The 11,673-nt window shown below is 36.2% G+C and overlaps 1 protein-coding gene across 4 annotated transcripts in view; it reads right to left on the bottom strand.

Annotated features, from left to right (window-relative positions):
• The window catches only part of IPO8 (importin 8), a 179,114-nt gene that overhangs the window by 45,830 nt on the left and 121,611 nt on the right, over positions 1–11,673 (bottom strand). For all 4 annotated transcript variants that reach the window (XR_011977119.1, XM_072654411.1, XM_072654412.1 and 1 more), the window contains exons 14-17: positions 10,276–10,441; positions 8,273–8,433; positions 7,269–7,394; positions 4,993–5,059 (exon numbers count right to left, since the gene is read on the bottom strand). Coding sequence is in view for 3 of the 4 variants with exons in the window: in XM_072654411.1 (XP_072510512.1) it covers positions 4,993–5,059; positions 7,269–7,394; positions 8,273–8,433; positions 10,276–10,441 (520 nt within the window). In the remaining variant the exon portion in view is untranslated. The remainder of the gene's footprint in view (positions 1–4,992; positions 5,060–7,268; positions 7,395–8,272; positions 8,434–10,275; positions 10,442–11,673) is intronic.

The raw sequence follows: 11,673 nt of genomic DNA, 5'->3' as shown, positions 1-11,673 counted from the left end.
CACTGAATTTTTAATACTTTCCCTCATCTGCTTTCATTTAATTATAAATTTCTCTATCCAGAAAGATTTACCTTTTTTTCCCTTTTCCCCAACCTTCCCCTTCTACATGAAAAAATAAAAATAAAAACCATCTTAAACTGGTAAAGTGAAGAAATACAATTGAACAACAACACATTGAACACGTCAAAAAAAAATATTCATTGTGCCCTCCAAGTCCTTCACCTCTCTCCTGTTGTGTTTGTACTTCATTTCTGAAGAGGACCATGACATCAGGGAAATGAGACATGACTTGCAGTTGACTTTGATTTGAGTGAGGGAAGGCTGTGCAAGGTCACCAATCTCACTTTGTCCTCCTGAGCCATCTGGGTCCAGTGACCAGATATTCATCAGGATGACTGGAGATGGCTTAGGATACAAAGGGAGGCCCTGGACCCTTCAGGCTAAGGCCTTTTCAGATACTCACAAAGAGTGAGATAATAATGCCTATTCACTGAATAGGCCTCTTTAAGAAGTGAGTCAAGGGATAGCCCATTTAATTAGAAAAAAGGAAAAAAAAAATAAGCTGGGAGGGGAAGACCCTCAGGGTTGCTGTTCCAAAGAGAAACATTTACCATTAACATTCACTCTAAGCCAGGAGGGCCCAAAATTCAGCCATTAAGTGGAGCTTATCTATTTCTCTATCAGGAAGTGGGTAGCATATTTCATCATTAGACTTCTGGAATCATGCTTGGTCATCACACAGATCAGAGTTCCTAACTCTTTCACATTTGTTTGCCTTACCACAGCTGTCATTGTATAAATTGTTCTGGTTGTTTACTTTACTCTGTATCAGTCCATATCTGTCTTCCCAAGTTTCTCTGAAATCATAATCTTTCATGCCACAGAATTCTATCACATTCATGTATCATAATTTGATCAGCTATTTTCCAATCGATGGGCATACCCTAAGATTCCCATAGTTTACTACTCAAAACAAAATTATAAATACCTATAGATATCTTTCCTATACGTTAAGGGTTTGTTTTGCTTAGGAAAAAAAAATCCCTTCTTTAACCTACCCTCCCTCTAATTTCCCTTTCTTCCTTCTCCCCTTTTCTATTTTCCTGCTGAGTGAAACATATTTTTATACTCAACTGTGTGTATTTTTCCCTCCTTTGAACAATTCAGATGAGTGATTCAAGTGTCATCATTTTCCTCCAAATGTTTCATCCTTATTTGTATAGATGTCTTACTGCAAACCACAATTATGTGAGATAATTTTCCCTAACCTTTCTTCCCTCTCTAACCCCAGTATATTCTTCCCCTCCCTTACCATTCTTTCAAGATCTTCAAGACATAACAAAAGCATTCACAAACCTTCTAATTAGATTTCCCTCTATGAACGCTGATGATGATAGGATTCACGGGGTCCATGGATCATCTCATTTTAGAATGTAAGTTGTTTATCCTTGTTTATTCCTTTATCATCACTGTTCTTTTATATTTACCTTTTTATGTTTCTCTGAAAACTTGTGTTTGAACTACAAAGTTTCTATACAGCTCTGATCTTTTTATCAGGAATGTTTAGAAGCCCTCTGTTTCATTAAAGTCCGTTTTTTTTCCTGGAGGATTGTATTTAGTTTTGCTTGGTAACCCTTGGCTGTAAGCTCATTTCCTTTGCCTACTAGAATAAGGTAGTCCAAGGTCCCTGGTCCCTTTTATTAGTGCCTGCTAAATTATGTATGAGCCTAACTGGTTCTTTAGTAGTTGAATTCTTTCCTTGTGGCTGTTTGCAGTGTCTTCTTTTTCGGTTATAACATTCCTCAGAATTTTCAACTTGAGGTTAATTTCAGGAAATGAATGGTATATCCTTTTGTACACTGTGCCCTCTGTGTCAAAAGAAAGATGGTCAGTTCTCTTTTAAGATTTCTTGAAATTTGATACTTAGGCTCTTGTTTTGATCATAATGTTTAGGTACAGACAGTTCTCACTTAATGTAAGTGGATATTCTGCAGATCTCTACATAAAATGATTTTTACATAATGCAAATTTGCCCAAGGACATGGAGAAGAGAGGAACACAGAAAAAGGAGGTCTCGTCCCAAGAACATGTGAGAGCAGAGGACAGAGAAGAAAAAGGAGAAGAAACACAGTTCAAGGACACGTAGGAATAGAGCAGAGAAGCAAAAGCAGGAAGAAGAATACATATGAACAAGGCCTGTCATGGAGCACACATTTGAGAGCTGGACATAGGAGGGGATGGGCAACACATGGGTGCCAGCAGCAGACATGCAGTACTCAAGCATGGAAGGACTGAAGATAAATTAGTAGGTGACCACAGTGGTGGCACTGGGGGCAGTGTGTGTGTGTGTGTGTGTGTGTGTGTGTGTGTGTGTGTTGGCGGGGGGGGGGGGGGGGGGGGAGGTAAAGCTGAGTAACAGTATCCTCTCTCAGTACTGAAAGTCTCAAGTCAAGTCCACATCTAGTTGCAGTGGTTGTGATCTCCACCCATTCTTCTGCTTTCACGTGGAGGGAGAGTTTTTAGGTTTTGGTTTTGGTTTGTTTTTTTAAGGTTTTTTTGTTGGATTTTATAGGTGGGGGATGGGAAGCTGAGAAATGCCCCATGGAGGGGCAGGAGTGAGGGGGGGAAGGAGGCAGACAGAGAGTGAGAAACAGAGAAAGAGAGAGAGAGAAACAGAGAGAGAGGGGCAGAGAGAGAGACAGTGCAATATAGTAAAGTTTTTTTGCAACGCAAATTTCTTTCAGAATTCTTTACATAAAGTCAAATCTGCATAATGCAAAAATAAAAGGAGTACTGTCTGTAGTCTGATGATTACTAAGTTTTATCCTCCTCAATCTTTTTCCCACATCAGTAGTTTTTGCTATGAAATATCTTCCATTTTCTTCCATTTTTTCAGTCTCATGGGGTGATTCATGGGCTTCTATTTCACCCATCCTAATTTTCAGGGAGTTTCCTATTTGGGCTAGGTTTTGTACCACTTATGCCAAGGTATTACTTCCTTTTCAATTCTTTCTTCTAAAGATGTCACTTCTTTTGCAATTTTTTTCTCAAGTATCTCATTTCATTAACAAAAACATTTTAAACTCTTGTTTCAACTCTTCTAGGAATGTTAGCTGATTTGGACCCAAGCTGTGTTCTTCTTTGAGGATTTGTTTGTAGATGTTTTGGAGCCATTAATGTCTTCACTAGTGGGATTCTTTTTTTATTTGCTCATTCTTCCAGTGTATTCTCTGACTTTGAACTTGATGTTAGGCCTGGGTTATGTGCACTTTGGTAGGGAAAGTCTGAACTGGTCCACTGTTTTCTTGGGTAACAATTATTATGTAGTTACAGGATCTCAGAGACAGCTCAGGCACATTTAGGATTAGGGTTAGGGCAATTCTAACCCTAAAAGCGTTCCCAAATGGTATGATCTAGGGCAAGTCTGATCGCTGTCTCCTGTAGTTCTAAGCTTTTTAACTTCCTGACCTGGTTTTGGGTGTCAGCAACAAGCACACTACTGTTGAACTTAGACCCTGTTAGTTAGGTGGGAAGCTCTTCTATTTCAGAATGAGAGAACTGCAAATTCCACTTTGGTCTGTGATTCCTATCCTGGTTATTCCTTGTCAACTTCAGACTGAGCGAGCAGATGGAACTGATATGCGTCTCTGTCCTGGGGTCTGCGCCATACCACTGCAACTTCTTTCAGAACTTGTTCCTCTCTCAATATACTTCATATGTCCTGAGATTGTTGGAGGGGGAAAGGAGGGGTGTATGGAAGGAGTGAACTCCCCTATAGGTATAGTTCTCCCTCTCAGTACATCCTAGATCGGTGACCCAGAAACTGGTAAGAGGTAAGCTACCAATCTGCACCTATCCCTCTTGTGATGCCATTATGAATCTGCGGATGTCCTGGTATGTGTCTGGGATCTCTTCTAGTCCTGGGTTCACAACCTCTCCTTGGGCGCTGGTATACTCTGCTGTGTTCTATTTGTTCAAACCTCTCTGGCTGTCTCCCTGTGCCGATCTGGGTTGGAAAAATTACTTACTATTACTTTGTCTTGGATTTCTTCATCAGGATTCAATCTACCAATGTTTTCTTTATAAACTTGCAAATATTTTTACTATGTGTTCAACTTTTAAATAAGGAGAATTTTTCAGGCTATCAACAAACATATTTTAAAATACTCCAAATCAATAATAATTAGACTTGGCAATTAAAAGATTATTGGTGATTTCAGAAAGAGTTATAGCAATGGAGGGGCAAAATTAAAAATCAATTTATAAAGACCTGAAATATGAGTGAATGTTTGTTTTGTTTTTTGAATGGGCAAGACTTGGAACCTAAGCTACGTCTCAATTACTGAAAAACAGGCAATTGGTGCTTCTGCTTTCCTAAACCCTTGCCCTACTCTTTTATTTCATGAGCTAAAGGCTAATTTCCTTAGAATGTCTCATCTGCTTGTGTCCTTGATTCTGTTATAAAACAGTCTACCCTCCAAAATTACAACTCATAAAATCCAGCAAGAACTCCTGCTTTTATTCAGACAGATATAAAGGAAGGTTAAAAAATTCTTGTCTGCCAATAAAGCAACCATCCAAACAGTTCATTTTCACAGAGCTGGAAAGAAATGTGTCTGGCATCCAGTCTCTTTATACACGTGTGAAGCATCTAGTCTCTCTTACAGTTTTTGCATCCCTATGACAATTACTTTCAATCCAAACATGTAAGTCTATTAAAATGTGTCTAAAAGACTTCTTCACTCAAATTTTTAAATTACTTTAATTAATATTTTATCCTATTATCTTTAAATGGCAAGGTACATTTTAATATTAGAAATCCAAGTAGAAAAACAATTAGGAAACTGAATGGAGAACAAATTTCCTTCCATTGAAAGAATGAGACTAATAAAAAGTACACAAAATGTATTACATTAAATTCAAAAATGGAATTCAGAATAGCTTCCCAAGAATATAAAGAATCTAACTTCTTTTATGCATCCCTGAACATACCTATCACATGCTTTTGCAAAACAAGACCAATGATTCGAAGACAAATGCACTCCAACTGCTGAGTTATCTAAAAGGAATCATAAAATAATATATTTTAGAATTTGCATATAGGCATGCTCATGAACATAAATATACTTACACAAGGAATGTAAAGATAGAACATACAACTGCTTTATGCCTCACATGTGCCTTGTCCTTTATCCCTTTCTCTTCCCCCCCCAAAAAAGAACTTGTTAATATTTACTTTCTAACAATTAAATGTTCATTAACTCTGGACTAGAAAGGCATAGAACTAGCTTCTATAATTTCTCTGGGCTTCAATTTCCTCATCCATAAAACACGGAGGCTTGTTAGTGATTGGAGAACATCTAAATAATTTATGATATATGGATGCAATGGAATATTACTGTGCAGTAAGAAGTGATGAGTATGAAAGCTACAGAGAGGCATAAGAAGATACATGAATTAATGCAAAATGAAGAAATTAGAAAAAGGAAAACTATATGCAATGACAACAATATAAATCAAAAGAATAAAAAAAACTAAACTCTATGGTAAATCCAATTTGGCCTTCAAGAAGAAATAATAAAGTGCACCTTTTTTTGGGGGGGTGGGGAGAGCGGAAGTAAGGAACTCTGGGTATGAAATGCTATATATGCTGCCAAACAAAGATGATATCTTGGTTAGTTTTGTTCAACTATTTTTTTTCTTCTCTTTCTTTTCTATTCTTTGTAACAAGGGATGGCTCTTTGGAGAGAGGAGGAAAGATATGTATCTAGAAATTAAGATAATGTAAAATCAAAAGATATCAAAAAAATTTGTTAAATGAGGGGGCCCGGACTAGATGGATGATCTACATTAAACAATATAAATTTTTGTGTTATTCAGGGTAATAAATTTGGAACAATTAAGTATCTTTTAAAAGGACTTATATGTAATTTTTTCCAGATTTCATTTTTTTTAATTTGTTAAAATGTTTAAAATGCTTATTTTCTATTTCAAATTCTCCTCCTCCCTATACCCACCAACTGGAAAGGTGAGAAATATGATACCCATTATAAATCATATATACTTTCAGTAAGGAAAAAGAGATAAAATAATGAATCTCCAAACATCTCTATTACTGTAGAGGAAATCATCATGTTCTCAGTGATCCCTGACATCTCACTCTTTTTTATCCCCCATATACAATCTATTGCCAAGGCCTATCAATTTTAACTTCTAATATATCTCCCATATTTCTCCTTCTTTCCTTTCCTCCACCATCCTGATGAAGGTCCTCATCATTTCACAACTGGACTATGGCAACAGCCTGCTGATTGATCTGATGGCCTCAAATGCATTTACACTCTAGTCCATCTTTCACTCCAATGTGATCTTCCTAAAGCACAGGTCTGACCATGTCGTCTCCCCTACTCAACAAATTTCAGTGGTTCTCTGTCACATAGGAACAAATATAACCTAGTTTACCCCAATCTTTCCAGTCTTCTTACCTGTCAGAACTCAACTCCATGTATTTTACAATATGATGGCACGGCTTCTATTTTCTGACTACAGGTATTTTCACTGGCTTTCCCATACAACTGAAATACTCTCTCTCTTCATCAATACCTCCTGGTTTCCCTGGCTTCCTTCAAGTTTTAGCTAAAACCTTTTTACAGGATATCTTTCCCTATCCCTCTTAATTCTACTGACTTTCTCTCTGTTGATTATTTCCAAATTATCAGGTATATAACTTCTTTGTACATAGTTGTTAACAGGTTGTCTCTCCCATTAGACTGAGAGTGTGCGAAAGCAGAGGACTATCTTTGGCATATCTCTGTATCATCAGAACATAGCAACAGTGCCTAGCACATAGAAGGCACTTAAGAAATACATATTGTTTGACTGGCATCACAAAGAGAAGACCTTATCAAAAGACCAAAACAAAACCATTGAATTCTATTTGCCAAATCTGCTTATTGTTTTAATAAATATTAGAGGAGACTTCACCACATAAACAGGGCCAAATCATTATTTCAAAAGTGTGAACAGATGAAATAATTTACAACTGATCTTTATTCCTCATTTTTGTTTTTTAAAACACACTACAACTCTTCTATGAATACCAATGTTATTTGAGAAACACCTTGGGGAGATCTAATATTAAAATAAGGTCTTAAATTTAATGTACATTCTTATTAACATCTTTATCTCTTCTTTCAATTTATGTAAATTTTAATATAGAAATAAAACAGAGTGATTTAAATTTAAAAATTAGATTTGAGAAAACACACCTCTTTATGATCTTCCACAACTGTCAAAATAGTGTCAATAGTATGCAAAATTCCCATAGCCATAACAGTTTTGTCCTCTACTTCTTCATATTCATCACTATGAAGAACTTTTCCAAATATCTCAGCCTGTAATGTAAAAGTATTTAGTTATTTTAATATAAATTCTTGTAAAAGGTTACATATAAAAGACATTTGTCATATGAGAACACATGAGGAAGTACACTTCAAAATTTTAAGTCTAGATTCTGTCTACTAAACCATACTGCTTCCTATGGTTTACAGCAATCTATCATATTTTAAAGGTGACCAAAATTTTATGATCTGTATCAATAGGGAATATCAGCACCCTACAAAAAACAAATACTACCAACAATAACAAAATTTCCTTCATCCAAACCATTTACCAGTTAAGAAATGAACTTCTCTTTTTCACCAGAGTGAGTGAGCACAGTGAATTTGTGATTATGCAAACTTAATAATCAGCCCACAAAAATGAAGTCAACAGCAATTAATGTCATTTACAAACATTTTAAACAAGTCCAGTATTTATGGTAGTCTTTATTTAAAAAAAAAAAAAACCAACTGATTTTAGTGTTACATAAAAATCTCCCAAATCAAGTAGTCATGGGAAGGTCTATAAGCAGGGTAGTAAAAACTTCAAAACCATATAAACACAAAATTAATTTATCCTAACATTTCAAAAAAATGGAATTATTTCTCAGAACAACGAGGGTACAACACAGCATTCCAATTCTATTTCTATAAACTATCTGATTAAAACTAGAAACCTTTCAAGTTGTAGAAAAAGATCCTAACATGAAAGGTTAACACTATACCAAACAATCATTTCTATAGTGACTTTGCTTCTCTTTCAATTACATCCACAGCAATGACTCAACTACAAATTTAGGAACTTCATCTACTCATATTTAGCAGTACTTATTCTAAAAAAACACAAAATCAGGTTCTTGCTTTTAGTCTTGAATGGTGTTCTGCTCTCTTACCAAATGCTGGGTCATGTCCACAGCGAAAGTAGCCACCTCTTGACTGTACTCACAGATCATCTTCTGGATGACATTCGTGACATCATCATTTTCCGTCTCTCTAACAATGTGTAATAGTTCCTGCATGACAGGCCTTACATGTGGCTTCACGTATTCTTTGGCTAATTCAATTAGACAATAAACAAAAATAATAAAATGAAAAAATTCCAACAGAGTAAGGCAATCTGACTTCATGTTATTAGTCAATGAAGCAAACAGCAACACTAATTTTAATTCAAAAAATATCATAAGAATATTATACTTCTAGATTCAAGCAGAAAAACGGTAACTACATGAAACTTTCATTACACTTTCCCAGTTATGTTTCCCAGCACACTCCATTAATCAACTGGGGGGAGAGAGGGATAGAAATTGGAGAAGGAAGAATATGGAAGTTCTGTCAACAGCATGTACATATGCAACACAATATCAACATATCCTTATTCCAAATTATTAAGAATTTTCCCTACCAGTGTTATTACCATCTTTCTCTGCAGTTCTAGCCCAACACCAAGTCACTCCTCCACAGCTAACATTAGTAAAGGGGTCAAAGCTATATTCTAGTGCCTTTAAATAGATAAGGCAGAATGTATGAAGTCTGAAGTTGATTTCAAAGGTTTCTTATAAAGAGAAAAACAAGCATTCGTCTATTTTTTGAAGAGTTCTCTTCTCTTTCTTTAAAAATGCTATTTACTATCTAAAGATATCAAAAAATCATGCTGGAAGGGATAGCTAACACAGTAAGCATGGCAGAATCAGAACCCAAAAAGATCTTAGCAAGATAGAAAACTGGACTGAATGAAATCTAGTATGAAATGTAATAAGCATAAACGTAATGATTTACACTTAGGTTAAAAACAAATCATATTCAAGTACACATAACAGAGAGCAGCTCATCTCACAAAGATCCTGAGGCATTAGTGGACTGCCAATTCAAAATAAGTCAACAGTTTGGACAGAAGAGCCAAAAATGTGGCCTTGGTTTTGTTGTTGTCATTCACCCTTGGCTTGTTAAAGACTTGGGAAGTGATACTCCCTCTGTACCCTACCCTGCCTAGAGCTCATTTGGAGAAAGAAATCTAGTTCTAAGCACCAAATTTTAAGGAAACATCAATAAGGTAAAAAGTATCCAAAGGACAGTGACCAGAATGGAAATCATGACATCAAAGCATATGACAATTGGCTAAAGAGATGTTTAGTACAGAGAATAAAAGAGTTAAGGGGGACATAACAGTGGCTTTTATATATCTGAAAGTCTCTACATGGAAGGAATAGACTTGTTCTGCTTAGATCCAGATATAAAAACCTGGAGTAAAGAGTAGACATTTTTTAAAAAGGAAAAAATGGTCCTGATATAAAGAAAATCTTCCTAATTAAAAGTAACCAAAAGTGGAAGAAGCTACCTCAAGGGATCAGCTACCCTATTCTGAAGCTCTTCAAACAAAAATTAGATGACCATTTGTTGGGTATGTTGTGGAAGATGTTTGTTCAAGTATGGATTAGACTAGATGGTCTCCTAGCTCTCAAACTGTGTAATTAAATAATAACTGAATTTTAGAGCTGAAGGATTCCTTAGAGATTATGAATTCCAACTCCTCCATTTTACAAATAAGAAAACTGTGGTCCAGGCAATACAGCTAATTAACAGCATGTCTGAAGCCCAGACTCAGGGTCTCCTGCCCCAGTAGCGATGCCACAACAACATATTTCATGAAAGCACTGAACAGCATGTTCCACCACAACAAACACAAAATTCATTCCAATATTCTACCATCTCAAAGTTTTCCTAACTTTTCCTCAGGGACTTCACCTAAAAGGAATTATTAAGATGACAGACTAGGACTCATTTCCCAATCCTGAGGCTGGACACTAAGACAAGGGAACCTTTGGCAAGACAGAAGAAAGATAATAAGAAAATAATTTAGAGAGATAAACAAGTACTATTTACCAGATTTTGACCTTACCTTGTTCCTGATTACAAATTAATGACTGAAGAGCTATTGCAGCCTCCACCTTCACAGGCATTTCCTTGTCTTCAATTAGGCTCTTTTTTGTTAGTTCAACTGCATTTCTTAGGTTGAGTTCATTATGGAATTTCAAAGTGCTGAATGAATGAAGAACCCAACAGGACTGTAGTATAAGAAGTAAATGGGAAGCAATTATAATTTACGAATTATGTATGTGAAAATTGCCTATGCAATAAAACAACCTAGTTGGCATTGGGGGAGGGGGAACAGTTAGTCCTACTTGGTGAACTATTAGGGAGTACCTGTAAAGAAATGTAATTTTAGTCCTTTGAAAATGCTGGATGCAATAACTATTTAAATGGGAGACGACAGACAGGTTATCTGTCTTACAGCAAATTTATCATAAGTGGTTGTGCCACACAAAGATTCCCGGTGATAAACTCCAGATGCTTTTCTGTCCCAGACTAATCCCCCCATGACCTACTTTGTTCCTCCTGAGCCTTGCTCACCTGCTACAGTGGTTATCACTGCCACCACCTTAATCTACCTTGGCTCCTCCCTTTGCAGAAAAGGATTCAATGTCCAAGCATCACCCCCTTATGCTGTTATCTGTGAAATAGGCAAACCACTTACTCTAGGTTTTCTGTGGTGTTTTATTACTAGTGTCTATATTGATTTAAACTCTTGTTTCCCTAAATAAAAGGAGAAAGTCACACTACTATAAAAAGTCCCAAAAGTTAATGTTCATCTTCAGCAACTGTAAAATGGAGCTATGTCAAAAAATTCTTAGCAACTCTTCACTTCCACTGATAATTATTATTTAAGAATTAAACTTCAAACCACTCTTGCAGAGAAAAGAAGCTAAATCAAACTCTAAGGATCTCACACCAAAGTAGCCTGCCATAGCCAATTAGTACTGAAAAATCTGCTTTGTGATTTCATTTCTAGGTGTGGGGCTCATGACTGAAGAAAGTAATTTTCAACCTGATTCTGACCTAGGCTAATTCCATTCTATATTCTCCCTAGAAATCTATTCCTCTCCCTCTCAGAAGTTCTATCCCTACCCTTATTTAACTCGAATTCACTAGTTGCCATATGGCATGAACAAGTAGATGTTATTAATACTAGATTTAGTCTTCATCCTACCACTTATTTAGCACAAAAACAGGCTATTCTGATTTCAAAATCCACATAATGTGCTGAACTTCTCACTAAGTTCCTTTTTTTTCTTATACAAGGGATAAGCAAAACATGACCTAACTAATATATCTTAAGCAAAATCCAGTCATGCTTTTTCTGGCTCAAGTTACCATATCTGTTCACTTTCCCAGGTTCCTTTGCTGAGTAATCACTAGGGTGCCCTCCCAAAGGAGTAACTCTGTAGATTCCAAAATA

This window comes from Notamacropus eugenii, chromosome 3, assembly GCF_028372415.1.
Source record: "Notamacropus eugenii isolate mMacEug1 chromosome 3, mMacEug1.pri_v2, whole genome shotgun sequence".
Taxonomy (NCBI): Eukaryota; Metazoa; Chordata; class Mammalia; order Diprotodontia; family Macropodidae; genus Notamacropus; species Notamacropus eugenii.
This window is presented reverse-complemented; position numbering and strand designations above follow the sequence as displayed.